Source organism: Vombatus ursinus, unplaced genomic scaffold, assembly GCF_900497805.2.
Source record: "Vombatus ursinus unplaced genomic scaffold, bare-nosed wombat genome assembly UNPS02014775.1, whole genome shotgun sequence".
Taxonomy (NCBI): Eukaryota; Metazoa; Chordata; class Mammalia; order Diprotodontia; family Vombatidae; genus Vombatus; species Vombatus ursinus.
In genome coordinates, this window is record NW_020954553.1 from 7,357,123 (window position 1) to 7,383,849 (window position 26,727).

The following is a 26,727-nucleotide window of genomic DNA, read 5'->3' on the forward strand; positions in this document are numbered from 1 at the left end:
GCGCCGCCCCCGCCGCCGCCGCCGCCGGCCCCGCCTGAGGCGCCTCCCGCCGAGCCCGCCCCGGAGGCTGAGGCCGTTGCGGCGGCGCCGGCGGCGGCGGGCGAGGAGGGCCCCGAGCCCGGCGGCGACGAGGTGGAGTGCCCTCTGTGCCTGGTGCGCCTGCCGCCCGAGCGCGCCCCGCGCCTGCTGAGCTGCCCGCACCGGTCGTGCCGAGACTGCCTCCGCCACTACCTGCGGCTGGAGATCAGCGAGAGCCGCGTGCCGGTCAGCTGCCCCGAGTGCAGCGAGCGCCTCAACCCGCACGACATCCGCCTGCTGCTCGCAGACCCGCCGCTCATGCTCAAGTACGAGGAGTTCATGCTGCGCCGCTACCTGGCCTCGGACCCGGACTGCCGCTGGTGCCCGGCGCCGGACTGCGGGTGAGCCGCGCCGCCGGGGGCGTGGGCCGTCCGCCGCCCGCAGAGCGGCCCGCTGCCGGGGCCCCCCCCCCCAGCGAGGGCCGGTGTGGGCGTCCCCTTAGCTGAAGGAGGGGTGGACGGGAGACCCCGCTGGACCCCCTAGTGCTCACGTCCACTACCCGGGGGGGGGGGGCTAATGCGAGTTAACCTTTCGCTGAAGGCGGGGCAGGGGGCTCGCCTCCTTGTCACACCTTCGGAGTGAAGAAGAGACTGCCCCAGGGTGAAAGCAGGTGGGGAAATCCCATTGGAGTGGAGGGAGGCCTCGCTTTCCCCCTCCCACTCTCTCCCTCTCTCCTTCTCTGTGTCTGTCTCTCTCTCTCTCTGTCTCTGTCTCTCTCTCTCACTCTCTCTCTCTCTCTGTCTCTCTGTCTCTCTCTCTGGTGTTTTCTGCCTTGGAAAGGTGGGATGAGACCAAAACCATAGGAGGGGACATCCATTCAGTGAGGAGGGGAAATCCCCTCTTTTTTGACAGCGTAGGAGGAGATTGGAGGCTGTCGCTTTCTGTCCTGCAAAGATAGGGTTTGGACAAAACCATCGAGAGAGGGAAAAGGGAGACAGTCTTAGACAAAAAAGAAGGGGGATTGCCTAAGTAGGGAGGTGGGCTGGGGCTGTTGTGTCTTGGGGCAGTAAGATACTTTGGGGCACGATGCCAGCCATGCCCTGCAAAAATGGTATGATACAAAGACCTTTGAGGAAGGGGAGGCTTGCCCTGAGAATATGGGATGGTGCAAACATCATTGCAGAAGGGGAGGGGGTAGGTGGTTACATCATCAGTAGTGGGGAGAACAGCAGCACTAGATCAGTGAGTCCAGGAAGGTTCCACTAGGCCCATAACTGGCAGCATGTTTGTGGGTAACCCACTGATTCTAGCTGCCCAGGCAGAGGCAAGGAGATGGGAGGCAGAGCGTTTCTTTTGTAAAAGGAAAGGGTCACCTAAGTAAAGATGAAATTGCTAAATTGCTGCATGAAGGAGAAATGAGCTCCCAAGTTAGTTGCCTTTGAGAGTTGTGCTCCTGATGGTAGACAAATGTTTGGTGCCTATGATGTGTTGAAATTTTTACATTCTTAGAAGAGTTGGATAGAGGAGTATACTCTGTCTTGAAGAATTAGGTTCCATGGACACTTTTTTCTCATCTGATCAGAGCAACCCTAGTGTACTCTCAGTGCATCCCTAGAAAGGACCTCTTGTTTAAGTGGCTAGACTACAGGATTGGGCTTTGGGATATGCCTTGAGCCTTGGAATATGACCTTGAACAAATAATTTCCTTATTGTGATTAAGGATGCAAGGCTTAAAGGAAAAAAAAAAGAGTCCTGAATTTGGAGTTAGTAGACCTGGGTTCAAATCCTTCTCAGACTAGATGAGTGACTGTGGGCAAGTCAGTTAACCTCTCAAAGCTTCTATTGCTTCATCTGTAAAATGGCAATAAGATTTGCACTACCTCCTAGGGTTGTTGAGGAAAGGATTATATAAATGTGAGTTACTTTGTGGGGGGGGAGGGGGAAAGTATTCTTGTAATAAAAGTGTAATTCTTTAGTAAGTCCTTATAATATTCTGCTTGTCAAGTCTTTCAAAGGAGGAGACTAACTGTAATTTGTTTCAGACCAAATTTCACAGAAAAGAGTTAGGAAAAAAACAGGGACATCATTACTAAGGTATCAAAAGAGCTGAGTTCTGTTTCTGACTTGTTTCGAGATGGGTATGTTATTTAACCAGGATAAGATGGAGTTTCTAAAGTTCTTGGAGATATTGTGGCCAAAGGTACTGTTTTTATCTGTGGTAGATGATACCTGCTTTCTGTTGATAAGGACCAGACTTTGTAGCCTTGGGTATATAGTCTCTACCTTTGGTTGGCATTTGTTATTGACTTTGAGACCTTGGGGGAGAGAGAGGAGTTAAATTTTTTGGTATTCAAGTTTTTTAACACAAAGCAAAAGCATATAAATTAGTATTGGAAGACCGTGCACATTTCCCCTTAGTTTTATCCTATTTATTTCTAACGAGGAAATGAGACTGCGTCACTGACTGTCTGGTTCACCTCTCCATGGGACTTCTTTCTGCATTTAATTACTCAAATACTAATTTTTTTTTCTTCTTCTCATCTTCTTCAATAAAAATTGACAGAGCTCAGTTGTAGAGATAACTCACATTTCCATAGCATTTTCCTTGCAACTCTGTAAAATGGGTAATACAAGTGGTCTTGTGCTCATTTTTAGAAAAAGAAACCACAGCTCAGGCAAGCAAAATATTAGTCAAGATTGGAACTCAGGTCTTCTGATTTTCCATTCTGCCATGTTCTGTAAATAATTGTTGAATTGACTTCAATATTTTCTGTTGAGTTTGGTGTTAAGAAGCATCAGAGTCATTTAGTGTTCGTCCTTAGTTTGTGGAAAAAATATACTTAAGTGGATCTGTGATCTCATTCATCTGGATGTTTCAGATTGCAGTCTTCCGTGACTGCCCATCCTATGTGACTTGTCCATAGCCTCCCAGAAGTTTCCTATAGGTAGTCCACCCAGCATGCAGGAAGGTTTCCCTCAACTTTGCTGATAAAAGAAATGATAAATATAAACCAAGCTTTTTAAAAATAGGACTACCACTCTGTCCTTAAGATTTTCTAAATTACTTTATGTCTCCGTTTTCTTCATCTCTGAAATGAAAGCATTGGACTTGATTTCTAAAGTCGTTTCCAGCTCCAGACTCTGATAATGGGGGTGGAGAGAAGGAAGTCTGACTTAGAAAAATCAGCTCTTGTCAGTGGAACCCCCAGTTCATTATAGGATGTTTTGTCAGATTGTAGTATTATGATAGAGCTGAGGCTAATAGAATTAGGGTCTGTTTCAGACTTCCAACTTCATTGCCAACATTCACTTTGTGTTTTTCTTCTGCTATAAAATAGGTGCAATTTCTACCTTACTTGTGAGTCTTAATTAATGTTTGCAAAGTGTGTTGAAATCTTCAGTTGAAGGTGTTATATAAATACACAGTAACTTTGACATTTTTTTGCTTCCCAAGTGGGTAAGTTCCTTGGGATATGGCCTCTAGCCCTTCTTCCTCTCTGTCTTACTGCCTTTTCTGTTGAATGCCCAGAGGTTTGCCTAGAGAAATTTACCATTGATTCCTGTGTTCTCACACAAGGTCGATGTGATTGGTGTTTGTTTTAAAGTGAAGATTATGTAGATCACGACTTTAGCCTGGCAATGGCGTGTAGTAGGCACTGAATAAATGCTTATTGATGGTGACAGTGATTTACACAAGCTAATCCCCTCAACTTCGAGCGTAGAGAGTTTGAACTCTACAGATTTTCCCAGCATTGTGCCCCGTATCTTTCCACTCTCCTCCTCAACCCCCAGAGCTGAAGTTCTCGGAACCAAATTGGGAAAGATGTGTGTATTCTTTGGTCTGTTTATCCCCAGGAACTAATCATTTTAATAATGATTCAGAGAACAGAAATTATGGGGTGTTTTTCCTCTTCTTTCTTGGTTTAGGAACCATTTGTTAATGGTCAGTCAAGCCATGGCACAAAATGAATGTAGTAGGTGGGGATCAGGACTCGTGTTTCCATATGTGATAGATGCTTATTGATTCATTGATTGGTGAGGTCAGAAGCTCGTTGCCTCAGCTTGTCATATATAAAGACTGCAGACTGGTGAAGTAGATTGGGAGAAAGTGGCCTTAGAATCATCTGCAAATAGTAAGTGAAAAATATTTAGTGGAACATAAGTGTAGAAAAGTGCTTAGTTTGACATCAGGACCTTGGTTTTAATCCTGGCTCTGATGCTTAATACCTGTATGCCCTTGACCAAGACACTTCACTTTCCTGTGCCTCAGTTTCTTCATCTGGTAGAATAAGGGAGTTGGTCTGTATAACTTTTAAGGTGTCTTCTAATTCTAAATAGATGATTCTAGTAGGTAGGTTAAAAGGTAGTTAGTAGTAATGGTAATTTATTTACCATATGTTTTCTAGGCAGATTGGGATTTCTACTTAAGTCTGTTTTTCACTATCAGCCCCAAAAGACAGAAGGGAAGGTAATTGGTTGAACCTCCATTTGCAGAATTAAGAAGAGGCTGTTGTGGCTTACTCAAGGTCACAGGACAAGTCAAGCAGAGCTGTAGAAACCAGGTCTCCTGACTTGTGGTTAGGATTGTTCCCACTGCCTCTCCCAGACATCTAATGCATTAGTACCCAATATTTTTATGTAAGACCTTGTAATTTATCAGGGCCGAAATACAAATACAAGAGGGAAAAGGCCTCAATTCCTGTTATAGACCTATTTTTCAAGAGAGCTAGTTTGTATGGATAGCAAGAAAGTTAAACATTGTTGCCTAGGACAGTTTAAAATTGGCTATAATTGTTGTCTCTTGTGGCCTAGATAGATATACACTGTTCTGGTAGTTAACTGAAAATTGTCCTGGTCCCCTTTAAATGACATCAGTGTTATGCTGTGTAATTAAATCTTGTAAATGTCCCTACCTCAGAACTTAATATTATATATTAAACCTGGGAAGATTGCTTGTGGAGATTTCAGTGAAATGAAATGTTATCTTACCTCAAATTTTCTGCGTTGTACGAATAGTAAGACTTTTATCATTTAATTCCCTTTCTCTAGTGCAAGATAGACGAAGTAGTATGATTTGAGGAATTCATCCACTGCCCAGAAATATCTTCTGGCCAGACTTTGAATTAGGTATTATTTCTAGAAGATTCATGGCAAAAATCTTACCCTGTAAGGGGTAACACATTAACCCACTGGCATCCACTAAATTGTTATTACAAATTACTTTTAGATTAGCTGATCCTGAAATAAGCTTCTCATCATGTCCCTTCCTTCTTCAGAAACTAGTCAATTACTCTCATTTGTCTAGAAAATAAAGCCTAAACTTTTTAGGCCTTACAGTCCCAAAGTCCAAACTTCTCCAGTATCTTCTACTGCGCACAGGATGAACAGTTCACCCCAGTTGGGCTAGTCTGATAAATTCTTAAAATTTTAGAGCTGAAAAGGCCCTTAAGATAATCTAATCCAGAGCTGGACAGTGTTGGGTGCCAGATGGTGCCCAGTTCTTTTTAGTTTACCCTCCCTGCAGAGTCCCTGTTCCTACCCTTAGCTCAAACTAGGAATGTACCCTGTATTCTTCCTACTCGTGTATTCATTTTACTAACGTTGAGAAACGGAAAATGCTGCAGCATCAGTTAACATGTCTGGGGGAGGAGGCTGCAGTAGTTTCTCTGACAGACAGCCTACACTGTACATGTCAGGACGCTTGGGCTTTGCTTCTTGCATGGGAGAGACAGGGCAGGGACACAGGAGTCACTGCTTGCTTTGTTAAACCTGATGCCACCATTTCAGTGTAGCCTGACCACATCAATGCACAATGATTTCTTCTTCTATTCCTTTGTTACATCTCTTCAAAGGAGTTGAGAAATAAATATTAGCCATGTTCATTCAGTCTTTAATTTTTTCCTGTTTGTGCCTCATCTTCCCAGCTCTGTCATCAGAGGTAAGGATCATCATACACTAAATTTAGAGTTTGTCAGAAGAACAGCCTGATGATGCTGGGGAAAGGGGCCTGGCCAGAGAGGGTGTTGAGAAAGGGAGGTTTATAGATCTTCACCAGGCCAGCCTTAATCTTGGTTTCAGTGTTGACTGTTTGATCCATAGCGTCCACCACGTTTTTCCCTTGCAGATGCTCTAAATCTATTTGTAAGTGACTAGTTATACTTCCTAGGAATGGAAAAGACAGACATAAGAGGGGAACAAGTCTCCTGACAACACGGGTCTGTTGTCACATAATCAAAGATCTTCCTCCTAATGTGAATCTCCCCCAATCAGCTGGTACTGCTCTTTGGTGCTTGGTACGTTAATAATTTTCTAAAGCTCCAGAAATAGTATAAAACAAAATGAATGAAAAATTCTGTTGCAGTTACCGTGTGTATTCTTTTAGCTTGTGTTCAAGTCTCCTGTTCCCTCCTGTATACTAGTTGGGTGACTTTGGACAAGTCCCTTAAGCTCTCTGAGCCAACTTTTTGTCACCTGAAAAATGAGTATAATCTTTGTGCTCCTTTGCTCACAAGGGGATTGTGAAGAGTGTTTTCTATAACTGAAATGCAGCATAAATGAGTTGAGCTAGACGAGGCAGAGGGGAGAGGCAAGGCCCCCACTGTGAAAAGAACAAGGTGCTTAGGCTAGATTCAAGTAGGAGTTCCTCAGGCAACAGTAGAAAGAAAGAAAAGGTAGCAGTTTTCAAATTCTGCTGTGAAATCCTAGGGCTCTTGTTAGTATCAGAGTTTGCAGGAAACTGAGAGCTGGAGACCGTTGTTCAAAGAATTCTTCTTATTCCCAATTCTAAAAGTACAGCAGTCAGTTGCACATCGGGTATATCATTTCTGTGTAGATGATTGCCATAGCTGTGTATCCAGCCCCAAGCTCTCCTGAGCATCAGGCCTGAGTTACAGTTGCTTTTTGGATGTCCTTTAGTCATCCTCAAACTGCGCATGTCCCAAGCAGAACTCGTTATCTTCCCTTCTGCCCATCTTCTTCCCTTTCCTGTTCCTGTCAAGGCCACCACCACCATTACCGTTCTTCTAGTCACTCAGGCTCTCAACTTCATTGTCATCCTCTACTCCTCCAGTTTACCTCACATATCTAATCTGTCGCCAGGTCTTGTCTTTTCTACCTTCACTTCCATCATTTAAGTCCCCATCTCTCCACTAAAACAGCCTCCCATCCTAGTTCAAGCCCTCATCTCCTCTCCCCTGGACTATTATAATAACCTTCTAATTGGTTTCCTTGCCTCCAACTCACCCTCCTGTTCAGCTGCCAAAGTGATTTTCCTGAAGTGCAGGTCTGACCATGTTGTGTTACCTTTCTCTCTTTACTCACTAAGTTGCAATGGCACCCCGTTAATCTCCAAGATAAAATATTTTAAAGACCTTCACAGCATTGGCCCCTTCCTACTTTTCTAGTTTTCTTACTTTTTTTTTTTTTTAGTCCTCATCCACACATACTCTTAAGATCCAGCTGTGCTGGCCTAATTGATGTTCCTCACACTCAGCACTCCATTTCCTGACTCATTCTCTTTTCCCTGGCCATCCCCCATGCCTGGAATGCTCTCCCTTCTCACCTCCACCTTCTAACTCTCTGGCTTCCTTCAAGACTTGGCTTAAATACCATTTTCTACAAAAGGCCTTTCCATTTCCCTTTTCCCTCCAAGATTATCTTCCTGCACACAGTTAATTATAGTATATTGGCTTTACCATTAGAATGTGAGCTCCTTGAGGGCAGTTACCCCATTTTTCCTTTTCTTTGTATCCAGTATGCTTAGCACAGTTCTTGGCACATAGTAATCACTAAATATTTGTTGACTGAAAAAGGATTGTTTTGGAATGGGGTGCCCTTATGAGTTGGGCAGGTCGGTAGAAGGAGATTGGCAGAATTAGAGTCAAATGGTACTGGAAAGAAAATAGGAATGTACCCTATAAAAAACAAGTAGGGGTTGGATGGAATGTTACCCGTGTCTTCATTTTGTGGGTGGAAACTAAGGCTTGGAAAGACTTGTGACCAACCTAGTAACATACAGTGAGTCAGTTAGCTTGGAGGAGATATAGAAAGCCCCAAACTGGAAAGCCCAGTGTCTGTGCTCAGAAACTCTTCTATCATAGCAAAGAATTACTATAACTTTTTGATGTGCTTTTGACAGCTTATGTTTATATAAAGTTTTATGATCTACAAAGTGCTTTCCTCATCCTGTCCCTGAAACTGAAATCATATAATCCAGAACACAAAGTGTTATATTCTTTTATTTTGAAACTGCAGTGTCCTGTCAGTGTCTCCACTCTTGTGGTGAGTAGTCGGGAAAGCTTATAAAGTGCTTAAAATCTTGGGCTGACCACCAAAAGAGATTCTTTTCTTTAGAAGTTAATTAACTTGTTTATTAGACTTTGTCCTTTTATCCTATCTTCCTAAGACTAAATAGTAGGCATGTGACTTTCTTCAGGAGAAATGTTTGTCTTTAGTAATTATTTTGCACCTAGATCGCACATTCATGGTGAATTTGTTCAGATCTCCCACAGGATATGAATCATTTGTAGTGTGACACATTTACCAATTTTCCATTTGTTCTTCTTTGAAAGGACTTTAATATAACTTGAATTATCCAGTTAATTAAACAGACTTCTCAAGAAATCCTCAAGACCCTTACCCTCAAAAGCAATCTGCAGAAAATATGGCAAAGCTGAGAACTAGAATAATAATAAATAGCTTTTATGTATAAATATTTTGCTTACTGTGTGCCTAGCACCATGCTAAATGCTTTACAATTATTATTGTTATTTGATAATAGAAATGATACCTATCTTTGTAACACTCTAAGATTTACAAAGTGTTTTACCCACAATAACCCCGAGGTAGATCATAACTGACATTTCTATTGCACTTTAAGGTTTTTAAAGCATTTTTCATACATTGTCTCATGCAAGTGTGCATTTTCACCACTCAGAGTCAGTCATCTAGCATTTATTAAGCGCCTTAAGGTTCCAGGCACTGTACTAAGCTGTGAGGTTACTTTGCAAAGAAAGCCACAAAGACACCGTGCTCTCAAGGAGCTCACAGTCTGTGGGGCAGACCACCCATGCAAACAACTCTGTACAAACAAGCCAGGTTCGGGATAAATTGGGGATAATCTCAGAAGGAAGGCACCAAGATGAAACAGCACCAGAATGGCTTCTTGCAGAAGGTGGGATTTTAGGTGAGACATGAAGGAAGCCAGGAGATGGAGAGGAGGAGGGAGAGCATTTCAGGCATTGAGGAGAGCCAGTGAGAACACTCCAAGTCAGGAGATGGAGTGACCCGAGGAGAGCTAATGTCACGGGTCTTACATGGAAAGTGTGAGAAGACTTGAAAAGTTAGGAAGGGGCCGAGTTATAAAGGGCTCTGAAAGCTAAACAGAGGATTTTATACTTGATCCTAGAGATTATAGAGGATAACCACTGGAGTTTATTAATTGAGGGATCATGGACAGACATATGTTTTAGGGAGATCACCTTGAAAACTGAGTGGGTATAGATTAGAGGAGGAAAGAGACTTGAAGCAGACAGGTCGCCCCCAGCAGCTGTTGCAATAGTCCCGGCATCAGGTGATGAGAACCTGCACCAGCGTGCTGGCAGTGTCAGAGGAGAGACCGGGCTGTTGCAGGACATGTTTTGAAGGTAAAAAGGACAGGACTTGACCATTGATTGAAAGAGAGGTAGAGCAATTTGACAAGAAAGGGGCACATAGCTAGTGTTCATAGCAAGAATTTTAACCCATGTCTCCTGGTTCCAAGACATTCAGTTAGTGCTTTTTCTGCTGCTGTCCTTGTCCCTTGCCAAAAATAGACCGGTCCATCCATCCTTAGTCTTAGGTATTGGGGATTAGCTCAGACTTTGGGGACTTAGCTTCTTGTATGTGAACTTACTTCTAGTCATCCAGTTCATGTAGTTAACAACAATAATAATAACAATAACTGATATTTGAATGACTTTAAGGTTTGCAAAGCACTTACATTATCTCCTTATATACATTGCAAGACATCTTTGGCATGTGGAAAGTATAAAGCAAGCCAAAGGAACTGCAGATTGACAGTTTCCTGTACAATCCTCTTTTTGTCTTCCCCTTTGTATATGGTAATGCTCATTTTATTTAGTGTTTATGTTTAGAATAAAACAACTATATTTTTATTAAAAGGTTAAAAAATCAAGTTGAATTTTTTAATTGAAAAATCTGACTCCTTTTCTGTAATGGGCTTCAAAGCTTGGACATCTGGAGCCTGTCTTGGTTCTTTTACTTTGCTTCTCTCTCCCAGTGGTCATGGAAGCAGTGCCCAAAGAGAGATGCATGTCCTTTCTCATAGGCCGGTTTAAAAGCAGTGTAGCTAATTTCCAGAACTCATAGCTCTTTCTTTTTTCTGGTTTGTTTCCTTTAAAGTGATTTCATTTGTGCTTTGTTGTAAACAACGTTCTAGTTGATATGAGCTGAATATATGACTATCATGTTATTAGGTCCACTAAGACTACTAAGGAACTTCAGGAAGACTTAATAGAATTGCACAGTGGATTATATTAAATTTGTAGTAGGCAGTAATAATAGTGTTTGGTGTGGTAGAAACTAAAATTTGGAAGGAACAATTAAAAATGCACCCAGTGCTGACAAGTTCCAAATTGCCTTTGTCTTTGCACAGAGAATGTATTTCAAAAGACATATGTCAAATGAAAGAAGAAGTGAGCTCATGTACTAATAAGATATTTAAGTGGTATCCTAAGATTCTAGTGACTGAAATGAAACAAGTAATCTCAGTCTCAAGGATATGGGTTTTTTTTTGTTCATTTGTTTTTAAAACAAGATCTGGAGAGAAAATCTAAAAGGAGCTTAGCTTCCATGAGAAATGATTGACCATAACTAGATTTATTGATTCTCCTTGATATAAAGAGCTTGAAGTGCTGCCTTCTTCCTTCAGTGACCCGGCAGGATGTGTGACTTGCTTTGGTTTCCTCTGTTTTAACATTTCATCACATTGGGTTCCACAGAGCACCAGCATTCTCCGTAGTATGACTAGGGGTTTTTGGTGAGAATATTTCCCCCTCTAAAATAATAAATATGAAATTATGTGTATATATCAAGAAATATTCATGTGGAAGAATTTGTATGAAAAAAGATTGCTCTTCTTTTATTAAAAAATTTCTCCAGCCCTACCTTAGAGAATATTCCCTCAAGCCCTAGGGGTATCCTGTTTGTCCAGAACAACTTTGTAAGTTCTCTCAATGTATTTCAAGCCCCAAATATTCCGTGGCTAGATTAGTTGGAAAAATGCTTCCCTGTCATATAATACAACATTTATGATCCCCCTAAAATATAGCAAGCTCAGAGATAATTGTTCAACCTGTAATTTATAAGGCTTACTGAATAAATTGCTATTGAAGCAATTTAAAAAGTAAGACCGAATTTCATCTGCATCATTGCAGGGACTGCTCACCCATACCACAGATCCTTTGGATTATAATGAAGCAACAGGGAAAGGTCATTTTTTTAGTCCAGTAGGTTCATGGTATAAACAGACATTTCTGACTAAAGTGAAGGCAGATCTTTTGCACTCACAGATGGGATGTGTTCTACAATTGGCCCAGGTCTGCAGTAAATTTTTTTTTTCCTTCATTGGTTGTCATGGTGGTCTGCCAAACACAATGCTATCCATCACTTAGTGCCAGTCCCTGTGAGAGCATTCTCACCTTACTGGTGTCTCTTCCTGTTTCCATACTCAGCTATGCCGTTATTGCCTATGGCTGTGCCAGCTGCCCAAAGTTGACCTGCGAGAGGGAAGGCTGCCAGACTGAATTCTGCTACCACTGCAAGCAGATATGGCATCCGAATCAAACGTGCGATATGGCTCGTCAGCAGAGGGCACAGACTCTGCGAGTACGGACCAAGCACACTTCAGGTCTCAGTTATGGCCAAGAATCCGGGCCAGGTACGGTTTCCTCCTCTGGGCTTATAGCAACATGAACCTAATACTGAAAAAGATGACCCATCTATTAGGCTGGGCTTCCTGGGATTCAAGGATATTCCTTTGACACCTGGCAGTGAGTTTTATTTGGCAAGTTCTTCCAGAATGTTGCACATTCTGAAGAGCTCAGCTGCTAATACACAGCTTCTTCCTCTGACTGGTAAACTTTGTTCTGCATCCTAAGTAGCATCAGAATCATCAGTTGGATTATTTAGTCCCAGAACCTAATGCTCTTTCTGTGGTAGGCCTCAGAGCTTAGAGACCAAATGGACAAAATCTGCTGGCTTTTTTACACACAGTGAAAAGAGAGGGATTTAGTCTAGGTTATGCCTTTTAGATCTGTCTGCTGCTGTTCCCATTAGATTAGAGTGCATGACTGATTATTATTAATGATAATAGCACATTTCTGTAACACTTGTGAGGATTACAAAACTATTACCTTACAACTGCCCAGAGTGATAGTACAAGTATTGTCCCAATTTTAAAAATGATGAAACAGGCTCAGGTTAAATGACTTGTTCATGGTCATGCATCTAGATCTGGGATTTGAGCTGAGGTCTCTTGATCCCAAGACTGGCACTCTTTCCATCGCAACATACTAATTTAGAGAATTGTGAAAGATTCAGGAAATGCTGGGGTTTTTCCACAGCAGTCTTCATAATGAGCCTTAAAAGGTGTACCACACATTTAATTTCAGGCTTTTACAAGTAAGATACTAACGAGTCCATTTAAATGTGTAGCTAAGTTTATTGGCTGTTATAAATCTTATTTTACTAATGTCATGGAGAGATAGGGGAGGGGTGGAGTGAAAAGGGAAGATTTTGCATTTGATTTTTCCTGGCACAGACTCTTCAGTGGTAACATGCCAGTTATGGGCTTATTGTGAAAATCAGCAGGAACAGACATGCTGCAAACGCAAACTCAACTCTTTTCATTTCAGTTTGGGAAATGTATCCTTCCCTAGTATTTCACCCAGAGGCCATGGGTTCATTCAACATCAATCATGATATTTGAATGAAACCAAAAAATGAGTCTGTTCCCCCAGCTTTTTTTTGTTTTTTTTTTTCCCCCAAACAAAAATAAGCCCATTTCCAAACTTTAGTTTCTGGTGGATCCCTACTCTGGGATTTTCTATGAGCAGTTAGGAGGTGAAAATTTTACTTCTGAGTTAACCATTCTTCTCTTCAAGAGAAGACTTGGATGCCCCTTGTGCTGTTCGGAGGCACCATGGCTCTCAGCCATGGATGGTCCTTTCTGAGCGTTCTCAAGCCTGAAATCTTTGTCTAGGAACTTCCTGCCTTTCTTTTAACCTCTGGGTTATTCCTAGGGAACCACATTTAAGTCAAGCCAAGTTTGTTTCTTTTCCTCTCTTCTCTACAGCGGATGATATCAAGCCATGCCCACGCTGCAGTGCATATATCATTAAGATGAATGATGGGAGCTGCAATCACATGACCTGTGCAGTGTGTGGCTGTGAGTTTTGTTGGCTTTGTATGAAAGAAATCTCAGACTTGCATTACCTCAGGTGAGCTGGAGGAAGTAATATCCTTGTTTGGGTGGGAAGGCATGGAAGAAACTTAGGTTGGTTTGGGTTTGAAGGGTACAGGGAAAAAAAGCCTACTCAGAGTAGAAGATTGTCTCTAGGGCCCAGCCCTACAGTTTTGAGAAGCCCCAAAAAACAAATTTTCCCTCTGTTCCTTAAGCATTGAATTTCTATGGTAGAGCAGTCCGTCAGCGTTGGCCAGATAGTCACTGGGCACAGAGACTGTATGAGATAACTTAAAGGGACTTTTAAAATGTACACATAAATGTGTGCCATATAGCTAGGAGACTGTGCAGGGGGATATAGGGTGCTTCTGAAACGGGCAGTGTGTCATGCCTTGGGGGAGATCAGTCAGGGAAAGCTGCATGCAGGAGTGGAGTAGGGGCAGGATTTTTACAGTTCAGAAGGATTGCCAAGGGAGAAGTAGAAAAAAGTGTCACTGCCTTTTGTGAAGGTTAGAAGGTGGGAAGCAGCAAATTAGGTTTGTCTGGCTGGAGCAGAGAGCTCTGAGAGCCTGTATTCTGTCCTTGTCCCTTGTTCTGGTTTTATGGCAATTCTCGGAGCACCCGTTCTTATAGATGTTCATCAAATCAGAAACAAGGAAGTTTTTGCTCTTTAAAGAGAGTCCTACTCTAAACACAGAATTCACAATAATGCCAGCATTCCTTTTCTCCATAGCCCCTCTGGCTGTACATTCTGGGGCAAGAAGCCATGGAGTCGTAAGAAGAAGATCCTTTGGCAGCTGGGCACCTTGATTGGCGCTCCAGTGGGCATTTCCCTCATTGCTGGCATTGCCATTCCTGCCATGGTCATTGGCATCCCTGTTTATGTTGGCAGAAAGGTAAGGCATGTGTGACACTCTATGGTGGGCACTAGGTGTATGCCTGAGTGAGCACTTGATGTCTGCTGGGTAAAGACAGAAAGGGGAAAAACAGCAGCCAGCATCGCAGAGCTCTCTGGAAACCATCTGGTTCTGGGATAAAAATACCTTTCATTTCTTAAATGGATTTTCTTAAACCCCATGTGATCTGAAAGTTTCATTACCAGCCATGGCCTGGTTCAGACCACTTACTTAAAGGTGAAATGTTCCTTAGCTGATTCCCCTGAGTTGCCTGTCTCTGGCTAGTGCTCATTTTTCCTACAGAAGCTAATCCTGTAGAAGTCTGGGTTAGGCTGAGATTCGAAAAGGCAGATTCTTCGTTGGGTTAGGCGATGGGGTTTGGTATGGTTTGGTGTTGTTTTTTTTTAATGTACATAGCAGAACAGGGAAGTTTTGTTTTTTGCTTTTCTGTAAATGTCACCCTATACTTTAGCTTCTCACTCCTAGCAGAGAGAGCCAATTTCTGACCTGGATTTTTGTTTGATTCTCAGATCCACAGCAGGTATGAGGGAAAGAAGACTTCAAAGCACAAGAGAAATTTAGCCATCACAGGTGGTGTGACCTTGTCAGTCATTGCATCACCAGTTATTGCTGCTGTTAGTGTCGGTAAGGAGGGATTGTAGCTGTGTTGGGAGCCCTTGGGCCTGGGGCCCCAGGGCCTTAATCAGTAAAACAGAGGTGGCATTTGTGCTTGATCTCTCTGGTCCTGTGGGCAGCTGGGAGATTTATGACCCCATAATGTACCTGACTAGCCAGAAAATACACCAACATTCATCTTGGTGGCCATAGGGATATTGTTGCATGTCATTCCTAGCTTTGTATTTAAAAGCATGTTCCATATAATGTGCATGGTGTCGTAGAATGATAACATCTTGGAACTAGAACCAGTACCTAAGTAGGAATCCTCTTGCTCTATAATATCCCCCACAAGGAGCCCAGATGCCACTTGATAAGGTGATAAATTTGTAGTAAAGGCAACCTACTTGTAGACATCTATAATTTCCTTTCTGTATGACAGTCCTTCAGATCTTTGAATCTAACTGTAGAACCCCCTAAGCCGACCTTGGGTTCCTTTAACTAACCCTTTTAGGGCCAGGCTTCTAGTTAGTCTACCTCACCGCCCCAACTGGTCTCCTCTGGATGTTCTCCAGCTTATCTCTCTGTCTCTTCTAAGTGACCCAGATTAACTTTCTAGTCTTCCTTTGGAGGAGGAACAAAGCAAATTGTTATCTTCTCCTGCTTTGTTTAGAAGGGAGTGTGTCTTCTGTCCAGTTTTGAGGTGAGACATCCATGCTGGTCCATCCTCACTGCTGTGCCTCATTCCTTTCCAGGTATAGGTGTCCCTATTATGCTGGCATATGTTTATGGGGTTGTACCCATTTCTCTCTGTCGTGGAGGAGGTTGTGGAGTTAGCACTGCCAATGGAAAAGGTGTGAAAATTGAATTTGATGAAGATGATGGTCCCATCACAGGTAAAGATAGATCTTTTTTCTGTCCAAAATCAGTAAAAGTTCAGTTTCTTTTATAGAGAGACTGTTATGGGAGGATTTCAGTAGCTAATGAGCTCTGTAGGGGCTGCTATTTTAACCTCATTTCTTTGTGCTGGAGTTAGTAGGTTAATTCCTCTGATACTGACACATTATGACAAGAATAAACTGGCGGCCATGTGATATATTGGGAAAATCTTTGGGAAAAAAATTTTAAAAAAAATCATTGGCTTGGGGAACCAGAAGGACTTTAGGACCAAACAGCAGTATGGTCTTTCCCAGCCAGAACACTTGGACCCCCTCCCTCACAGCTATCCAGTCGGTACATGGGATGATGCCACATCCCAAGCCTACATGACCTCACACAGGTCCCTTTCCCTTTCCCTCTCTGTAAAGTGTGAGGGCCTTGGGCCAGATGACCTATAAAAGGTCTCTTCAATTTTCAGTCCTATGCTTGATTACTTTCAGTAAATAATAATAGTAGTATGGTGCCAGGGGATAGAGTCTTAGAGGCTGGAAAACATGAGTTCTAATCCTATCTCTTAGTTGTATCTGTTAAGTGATAGGTAGACTATTGACCTGCCTTGATAAGAAGTTCGCATGCTTTTGAGTTCAGTCTTCCCTAATTCCTGTATGAATAACAATAATAATAATGTAGGTAGCCTGTCAGAGGCTATTATGGAACAGGACAGATCAGCATCTCTTTAATGTTGTTCATTCCTTACTTGAGATGTTTCCTTCCATCCATAGTGGCTGATGCCTGGCGAGCCCTGAAGAACCCTAGCATTGGGGAGAGCAGTATCGAAGGTCTGACCAGTGTGCTGAGTACCAGTGGGAGCCCCACAGATGGACTCAGTGTCATGCAGGGCAACTATAGTGAGACAGCCAGCTTTGCAGCTCTCTCAGGGGGTACTCTGAGCGGTGGAGTTCTCTCCAGTGGCAAGGGAAAGTACAGCAGGTAGGCAAACTAATCTTAATGTTGAAAAAACTAGTCCTTTTCCAAGGTGGTGTTTTAGTTGGGTCTCAATAGCTTTGTTGACCTAGGACGCAAAGAGCTGGGCTTCAAGTGTGAACGTCTGGTCATAGCTCCGGTGCCTAGGGCGATTCCTTGGCCTCTCTAACACAGCTTCATCAGCAAAATAATAGGGGTCATCCCCTACTTGGGCAGCCTAATTCTCAGGGTTACTGGAAAAGTGTTTTATAAACCATAAATAAAGTGAGAAATGTCAGCTGTCATTACTACACTATTGTATTAATTTATCAAGGCTGTTATATTTGTCTTTTTCCCCCTCTGCCCCTTACCTTTCTTTTCAATCACAAATAACAGTAACTGCTCCAGTCGGGATCATCTAATCCTCTTGTTTTACTTAGGAGGATGCAGGGGCCCAGAGGCTGTGGCTTGGCCCAGCTCCCCACAGAGCATCAGGGACAGCAGTGGAGGTAGAATCCAGACCCTTCTAGTGCAGTGCCTTTTCCACTGTATCGATACATAACGTTTTCTGTTGTTATTTAATTTCTGAAAAGGCAAATGAGGTTAACGAAAGAGAGAGCAGGAGACATAATGGCGACTTCTCTTGTTGCTGCCTTGGGCTTCCTTTGACCCAGCTCAAGTTTGTGAGCTCAGGTTGTGTTGCTGTGAGCTCCTAATTGCAGGGGATCCCGCCCCCACAGTCAGCAATGTTCACTGCCGCATGTTTAAAAACTCAGCTCCCCTGGATAGCAGCCGACACATCATTGGAGGCTGAATTGCTGAAATTGTAGCTCAGCCAATCAGCTGTTGAGTTTGTGAAATCCTCTTGTTCCCAAGAAGCAAATGAGTCAGATGTGTGTGACCGTATGTGAAAGCTGTGTCACAAGCCTGTGACAGGATGCCCCTGGAGCCTAGCTAGGGAGCTGTTAATGTCACTGAGTGCCGAGGCCCTGCCAAAGGAGGGTGGCTGCTGGGGCTTGGGAGTTTGGATCTGTTGTTGTGCTCTGTTAAGTCTGGTTTGGGCCTGTCTCAATCTAGAGGAAGACAGAGCTCTTTTTTAGTTGTCTCGTGGGGTAAGAAGGTCGCGTCATCGTAACTGGAAGGGGGCTGCCAGAGGAGCCCGGACAGGAGGCAGTCCATCTTGAGACCCAGTTCTTACGTGTTTGGATACCTCCTCTCTTTTCACACAGGCTAGAAGTCCAAGCTGATATCCAAAAGGAAATTTTCCCCAAAGACACGGCCAGTCTTGGCGCCATTAGCGACAACGCCAGCACTCGTGCAATGGCTGGTTCCATAATCAGTTCCTACAACCCCCAGGACAGGTATGTGAGCAGCGGGACACCAGGGCAATTTGTTCTTTGTTACTGGGCCTATAGAGAAAACCGACAGGCTGCTTTTCGCCTGCAGGGTCCTGGGCTTCCATTGTGTAGGTGGGATCTCTGGTCTTGGACTCCCTGTGCAGTTCTTATGCATGGGAGTGTTCTGGCTTCTTCACTTGGCTCTAACTTGTACTTTCATGCATCATCTTCCACCGGAGGCAAGTAGTGCTACCCACACGGGACTCAAGGGACCTTATTCGTGTTCCTCAAGTCCATGGGAGTCTGAATTCCTGATTTTCTTGGTTTCTTGAGAAACTGGCCTGGGATCACCTCCTTTATGTGGTGATGAGCATGGCTAATGTGTTCCTCTCCCAGGTGTCTTGGCTACTTATGCTGAAAAAGTCAGATGAAACTGGGATTGGAAGGATACTTCTCTTCTTGGTTTATGTTTTAACTAAGAATGGATGAGATTTTGTTACCCCTTCAGTTTCTCAATAATTAAAAAAAACAACAACACTAACCTATAGAAGTTAACAGAATTCTTTGTTCATATGTTCTGTCAGCATTTAGAAATTAAGCTGCCACCTTGAGAAGTTGTATTATTTCAGTTTTAGGTCCTACATTTAGGAGTGAAAGTTCTTTTTGAAAGAGAGAATCTCTTGGCCACAGTGACATCTCTTTTGGAAAATAAGCATTTCCTTACCCTGAACCCTCAAACCCCTCACACTTAAAACCATAATCCTTGACTCAGCAAGACGGATTTTTTCTCCCCAGAGAGTGCAACAATATGGAAATCCAAGTGGACATTGAGGCCAAACCCAGCCATTATCCACTGGTTAGTGGGAGTAGCACGGAGGACTCTCTCCACGTCCATGCCCAGATGGCAGAGAATGAGGAAGGCAGTGAAGAGGAGCCACCGTGCAAACACCAGAGCTGTGATCATAAGGACTGCAGTGCCAGCAGAACCTGGGACATCACCTTGGCACAGCCCGAGAGTATCCGAAGCGACTTGGAGAGCTCGGACACACAGTCAGACGATGTGCCGGACATCACGTCGGATGAATGTGGGTCCCCTCGCTCCCAGACTGCAGCCCACCCCCGTACTCCCCGAGCCAGAGGCACCCAGAGCCCAAGTGTCGCTATGAACCACTGTGCCCACGCGGAGGGGCATAAGTCAGAGGACATGGTCTTGAAGCTGGAAGGCGTGGAAGTCAGAGTATGAAGTTGAAGGCTCCTGTCTGGAGAAGCACACTTGTAACTGCATCTCTTGGAAACTTTTTTAGTTAATGTATTTTATTTCAAATATTCTCTGGTCACAGGTTTACCCCAGTGTAGCTCTGGGAAAGATGCCATTTCTTACAAGATAAAACATGGAAATTTTACCCCCTTGGTTCTACCCTCCCATCCCTTCCCTGCCCCTCCTTTTTTTTAGTTTTAATTTATTGGTTAAACAGCTGGTGGTGATCCGTGAGGTGTGTCAGAGTGTATATATGAATGTGTGCGTATATTGTATGTATGCCAACATATTACTAAAGGACACATTTTAATAAAGATTTCTGTCGTAATCCTGCTCAGATTTCATTTTCCTTGGCAGGGATGTCTTGCAGATCCAAATGGTGGATTTGAAAAGAGCCCCCTGCGTTGTGGAAGGTCTGGGCTCTTCATGTGTTAGGCACAGTGTCCCAGGACAGATAGACGAAAGATGAACGACTCAGACAGGAGCAGAGTTGTCACTGGAGCTGCCACCCCCAGAAAGACAAGAGTGGAATGGGCCTTCTCTCTTTTGCTGGGAACCTCAGCTCCTGATTGTGGGCCCGGCTGGTGAAGGGCCGGGATGGAGCCCGTTCGCCCTCTAGAGGCCACGCGCTGCGTTTCCCTCTTGAAGCTTCACTGGGAGCCTTTCCTTCCTGCAGTGGATTCCCAGGCTCTCCTTTGGGCAGCTCCCAGGGCCTGGTACAGGATCGTGGTGGGTGGGTATAACAAGAAGCATTCCTGCTGGTGGGAGGGGACAGAGCAGCCCTCAAATCATTATAGCCCTGGACTTTGCCCTTCCCTGGTGTGTCTGCCCTGGCTCCCTGAGGCCTTTCACAGCCTCACCCCTTTGTTCTTCTCCTCAGCCCATCCACCTGCACATCGACAAGGCCTGAGTCTGAACAGCAGGCCCTCCTTTGATTCAGGGCAGGAGAGGGCTCAGCTGCCTCCTTCCTTTGGGAAGGAGCTTTTTTCCTTCATGACCTGGACTGAACCGAACGGAACCATAGAAGGTGAAGAGCGAAAAATGGTGGCCAAGTGTCCCGCACCTCTGGGGCTGCCACAGAGTCTAGAACTGATATCAGTGTCTGTCGAAGATCCAGTTAGGCAGCAACAGCATGCTCTTAGAGCTCCTTCCTCCCTGACCTGATGATCCCAGCTTCTCAACTCCAAAGCTGGTTTCATTTGTCATCTTGGGGACACTTTGGGTAAGAGAAAGAGCACCCATTCACATCCAGCAGTCCCTTTTGATTAGGCTAAGACTTTCTTCTCTGAAATGGTTTTTTTGTTTGTTTGGTTTGTTTTTCTTTTTAAACTAGGGTGGGCGTCCTTTCTTTGTGGTACAAGGATAAGATGGGAAGGAGGGACATTTCCCCCAGTGGAAGAATGTCATATCCCATAACTCTACCTCATTATTGTAGATACACATAGATATATTTTAACTGTCCTGTTAGACTGATGAAATCATATGTCCTGACAAAAATAAAAACAAAACACCAGAGAGGCAGGGATTATTCTTCATTTGTGTCACTGTCCCCCAAAGCCCTGTGCTCCCATATCTGTGTATGTTTGTTAGATTAATTGGAAGTGCTTCTATAATTGATCAGATCTAATCCACCAGATAAGGGATTCCCCCTCCCCTACCTTTGTCAATTAAGATGAGGAGCATTTTAGATAAAGGTGCTTTGGGGCTCTGAAAGATTAGACTCCACCTTGGTGTATGGTTACTCTCAGAAGAGGTTTAAGGAAATAGTAGGAAGAGTGAAGTAGGGAAGCAAGGATGTTTTCAACAGAAATAAAAGCCCTCTATTTTTTTGTCTTGGAATCTCCCAGCACCCATCCTAATGCTCTGGTACATGGTAGGCAACAAAAAGTCTCAAATTTGATGCTAAATAGGGATCCAGAAAGTCCATGCATGCAGTCAGGAAGTGTACCTTCGGAAGGAAGGAAGGAAGGAAACCGAAGTCACTTTCTCACTGAAGATGCCTGGTAGCAATTGGTAGACGGTCCTGAACCTACATCCACTCAGCTGCTGGCTTTACTAAGAGCAGAAAGTAGTCCAGGGGAGAAAAGGTTAATCAGTTATTGTGATGGAGACTGCCGAAGCAGGGTGGGAACAGGGGGGATGGGCAGGGAAGGTGAAGGCCGCCTTTGTAGAGAAGATGAAATAGAAGCAATAGTGCAGGGATAGGGTGGGATTTAAGAGCAAGATGAGATCTCTCTTCTCATGGATAATTAGGATGCTCAGTTGTGTAGATTGACTCAGGAAAAAGTATTAGGTGGTATTTAACTTTTTCCAAAATGCTTAAATAGCTAACCATTCCACTCCCGTCCTTGAAGTCCCCTGAGGCAGATATAGGGCCAGATCTTTTCCCCCATGTGATAGCTGAGGGTAGATCACAGGAGAAGAGCTGGGGCTTAGGACTGGGGTCTCCTAACTCCTGTTCTTCCTTCCCCAGGCTAGGACAGCATATTACATTTGCTTCTGGCTTTAGAAACTCAGGGACCTGAGGCCTAGTATAGAGATTCCTTGTTGCCAGGTAGTAATAAGGAAGAGAGAGCCATTAAAAAAACAAAAAAGACAGGCATGGACCTGGCACTGGATCTGTGTGGGGGCGGAGAGGTGACGCAGAACACTGGTAGTTGGACAATGAGGGCTGTACCAGAGCATCTGGTGTGTTCTCACTAATAGATGCCTGAATTCTAGTTGTCTTTACTAGGTCAGCAATAGCAGAAATGCCAACTAGGCGGGAGTAGAAGAGGGTAGCAGTGTAATTCAAGGGCACGTGGGAAAATGTGTAGAAGGGCAGGTAGAAGTCTGAGTTAAAAGAGAAGCCTGAGGTAGCTGTGGAATCTAGCCTGCCCTAGAACTGAACCAAGCTTAGTTTGCCCCTGAAGCCATAGCTTCTCAGTCAACTGACAAGGATACCCAAATCCCACCTGTTGTTCAGTCTCACCACCTCCAGGAAGCCGCCTCTGAGATGTCATACAGCTCTGTCCTCCTACATCCTGAGCCATGCACTCTGCCCAGGAAGCCCAGCTCGGTGCCCTCCAGATTCTGAGGTAGGCCCCACGCCCCAAAATCAGCTTCATGATCTAACCCAACTTTTTCCAGTTGTATTCTATCCCTGAGCTCTTTGTTTTATGTTTCATTATTTTATGATCCTTCCACAGAAGGGATTTTATGCTGTTTTGCTCCCATCCTTCCACCCCATGCCCAGCACCTGACCCAGGCCTTGGCCTGGAGCCTAACCAGAAAGGATCATCCCCTCTTTGATTACCCTCGAGCACTTTGGACCCCTTATTACACTTAACACACATGACTTTGTCCCATGCAGTTTGTGGTCACCTTTACTCTGCTGAGCTTTGCGAGGGCAAGCAGTCACCTGTTAATCCCCTCTGCACAGAGTAGGCACCAACTGTTTGGACGGTAGGTTGAATTCATCAGCCCCAGCTCCCATCCGACTGTCACAAGTTGAGAAGTACATATATTATTTGGTCGTCTCCAGCTCTGCCTCGGCCTTCATACTAGTACCAGTCTGAATTTTTGAAATGCATTGTGAGCACAAGGTAGGGCAAATCTCAGCTCTGCTGCTTACTTATCTTGGTAACCCACTGAGAACCAGGGGACCATCTCTTGTCTTTGTATCCACATTGCCTACACTGCTACAGAGTAATAGGTGCTTAAGAAATGCTTATCGATTGATATACCTTGATGCCGAGGTCTTCAGATTCAGTGGTTTGCTGAGGTTGTGGCAGAGACCCCTCCCTCAGTTCTCAGCTTCTCAAACCTTGCTTAGCGTCAGCCACATGGTCCAACAAGCTTGTCCTGGTGGATCTTATAATAAGGCACTGTGTTGATAAGATCACAGCTCCAACCCTCCCACTCCTGCACCCTGCCCCGTGTGAGTTGAGAAGGGGTCTGTGGTTGTGCTCCAAACCCCCTCATCTCTTCAGGCTATTCTAATGGACTGGGAGGGTGTTGATATAAATCATAGCATTATGGGACACGTAACCGTAGGCAGAAGAGACTTTGGAGAGATCTGACACAGGGCTGATAATTCTCTTCCACTGCCTCACAGACTTGTTTGAGAAAAACCATTTTGTTAAGCTCTGAAGGACAACAGAGTGTCATTCCTTTTCTGGTCCACCCTCCTTATTTTACAGATGAAGAAACGAGTGGTAGTGATTTGCCCAAGATGACTCAAGTGGTAAAGAAAGCTAGAATACAAACCCAGAATCCATATTTCCAAATTCAGTATCTAAGGGCTCCAGGCACTTGAAGGAGCTGAGAAAAAATAGATGGGGACAAAGACTGAATTGAAGAATTATTCACAGTTTATAAAGCACTTTCTTCACAACCCACCACATAAAGTAGGTAGTGCCATTGTCCCATTTTAAAGGCCTGGAAACAGACTCAGAGAGAGGCCCTGCTTTCCTTATTCCAAGTCCAGGATCTTTTTCTTCAGTGAACCAAGCAGCTTCTTGGATGCCTGGAAAGCCACAGGTAAGCTACCTGTCGTTGAAGCCCCACCTTCTGTAGGAAGAGACTTACTGTTACTCCTTCCTTCAGCCTTTGCCACTACCATTACAGCTGATTATGTCCATCCCGGGGCAAGTTCTACTTGTTTGTGGTTCATAAAGTTTGTCTCCTTAACAAGAGTGCATCCCCCCTTGAGGGCAAGGAGTGAATTTGTTATCCACTGAGAGTGGGTTGGAAGCCAGGTTAGAGGGCGTACTTTTTTGCGTATAGGGAAAGCAGCGGGCAGAGAGGATTGGATTGATTGGTTTTCAGGTTTAACCATCTCATTTGTGTTCCCTTCACTCTTTAAAATGACTGTGCAACCAGGAGAACAATTTATATAATAGCAACATTGTAGACAAACAACTTTGAAAGGAATCCAGAACCTCTGCCCCACACAACCACCAGCCTCAATTCCAGAGGACTTGAGCACACTACCCACCTCCAGGCAGAGATGTGATGCACTCAAGAGTACAGGCTGGGACACTTTTTTGACATGGCCAATTCGGGGATTTGTTTTACTTGGCTATACATGTTTGTAATAGGTTTTGTTTTTCTTGCTTTCTCATTTGGGGAGTGGGAGTGAAGGAGAGGAGACAATGCAAATGTGAAAAATAAAATAATATTTGATTCCAAGAAAATGACTGTGCATTCACTCTCCCTTTTTCCCTTTTTTATGTGGCCGTGGTTGGGGTGGGAGGGAGCGTATCCCTGTGCTTTACTATGGCCAGAGTCTCATTTCATTCCGTCCCACTTCCCGGCTCCAGCAGTCTTCTGATCTCTGACTCCTCTCTTTCTCTCATCTAACTCTAGAAGCATACCCAAGTATCTCCAGTCCAGGCCTAAAGAAAGTTTTCCTTTGTCCCTTCCAGCCTATCCAACTACTGTCCCATTTCTCTCTTCCCTTAAAAAAAAATGGTATTGGTATCTTGTTTTTACATTATTTTTATTGTGTTCTCCACCTTCCCCATCGAGAGAGCATCTGTCCTCCCTTTCATGGCTAAACTCCTTAGAAAAAGTTGTCTGTATGCAAAATTTCTGTTTTCTCATTGATCCCATTGCAAACTAACTCACATTCCCATAACCTTACAAAGGTTACCAGTCACCTAATCTAAAATACAGTGGACTCATTTCAGTCTTTATCCTCCTTGATGTCTCTGTAGCATTTGGTATTCTTTACTACTTCACTCCTACTGGATACTCTTCTCCCTTCTCTTTTTTTGGGACATACACACACACACACACACACACACACACACACACACACACACTCCCTTCCATCTATGCATAATGAAGATTATCTTCTACTTTCCCTCCAATGTCTCACTGTCCATTCTCCATCTCTCCCTGCTCCTCATTCTTTCCCCAACCCCCTAAAGTGGATATTGCCCAATAATCTATCTAATCTGTCTCCCTCCCCCCCGCCTCTCTCTCTCCCTCTCTCCCTCTCTCTCTCTCTGTCTTTCTCTGTCTCTCTCTTTTTTCCACTCTGTATTTCTCCCTCTTCTTTTCCTTTCCCCACCTTTCCTCTTTCTTTCTCTCTTTCCCTCCCTTTCTCTCTCTTCCTTCTTCTCTTTCCCCATAACTCAGTTTCTAGCCCTGACCTCTCTTTTGATCTCCAGACTTGCAACTCCACCTGCCTACAGGACATCTGCCTGGATCATCTGCCTAGACATTTTGCCTTCATCCTCATTCCTACCACTTCAAACTCAGCAGCTACAAAAATAAACTTAAGATCCTTCCCCATAAACCTGCTTCTCCTTCTGACTTCCTAGTTTCTTAGCAGCCCCAACCTCCACCCAGCACTCCACCTGGACATAGGAGTTGCCTTTGACCTATCTTTTTCCCTCACCTCCAAGCTGTCACTAATTCCTGTCAATGTCGTTTCTGTGACGTTTCTTGCATTTCTCCACTCTTGTCTGTTCACTGGCACTACAATCATTACCAGTTTGCCCAGACTACTGTAAGAACCCCTTAGTGGGGTCCCCCTACTTTTTACCTTCCCCCTCCTAATTCATCCTACATGCTGCTATAAGCTTAATCTTCATTATACGTATGTGTTTGTGTGTGTGTGTGTGTGTGTGTCCCAAAAAAAGCCCTTTACAAATATTATCTCATTTGATCCTGACATAACTCCAGGAGGCAGGTGCTATTATGATCCCTATTTTCCCTGTTGGGGAAACTGAGTGAGAAGTTAAGCAGTTTGCCCAGGGTCACACAGCTAGTAGATATCTGAGGCTGGATTTGAACTCAGGTCATCCTGCCTCCAGTCCTAGCACTCTATCCATTGTGCCACCAAGCTGCCTCTAGCTGTCTAGAGCTAGGCATGTCACTCTCCTGCTAACATTTTCAATGATTTCCTGTTGCCATTGAAGTAAAGTCTGTGGGATCATAGATTCACATCTGGAGGGGACTTGAGAGATTATTTGGTCTAACCCCTTTATTTTACAGATGAAGAAACTGAGGCCCAGAGCAGTACATGACTTTCTGAAGGTCGCATCAGAAGTTTATTTGCTTGGCACTGCCATGATCCAGCACTCCCCCTCTCCAGCCTTTGCACGTGCTTCTTTACTTCCATGTACTGTACTCCAGCCAAACTGCACTGTCTTATAAATTTATCCCATGCTTTCCTGCCTTCATACGTTTGCTCACAAACCACTCCCTGTGCCTGGAATGTCCTCCCCCTTCTCTGCCTGATTGAACTTCTTACCGTATCTTAAAACGAGCGCAAATTCCACCTCCCCCGATAAACTTTTCCTGAAA

General features: G+C 44.1%; 1 protein-coding gene across 1 annotated transcript in view; it reads left to right on the plus strand.

The window, feature by feature from the left end:
• Positions 1–19,756, plus strand: part of RNF19B (ring finger protein 19B) — a 20,199-nt gene extending 443 nt beyond the window's left edge. The window contains exons 2-10 of the mRNA XM_027864762.1: positions 3–419; positions 11,751–11,956; positions 13,373–13,517; positions 14,214–14,376; positions 14,907–15,021; positions 15,747–15,887; positions 16,653–16,860; positions 18,063–18,194; positions 18,966–19,756. Of these exons, the coding sequence (XP_027720563.1) occupies positions 3–419; positions 11,751–11,956; positions 13,373–13,517; positions 14,214–14,376; positions 14,907–15,021; positions 15,747–15,887; positions 16,653–16,860; positions 18,063–18,194; positions 18,966–19,413 (1,975 nt within the window). The 3' untranslated portion in view covers positions 19,414–19,756. The remainder of the gene's footprint in view (positions 1–2; positions 420–11,750; positions 11,957–13,372; positions 13,518–14,213; positions 14,377–14,906; positions 15,022–15,746; positions 15,888–16,652; positions 16,861–18,062; positions 18,195–18,965) is intronic.
• Positions 19,757–26,727: the final 6,971 nt, after the last annotated feature.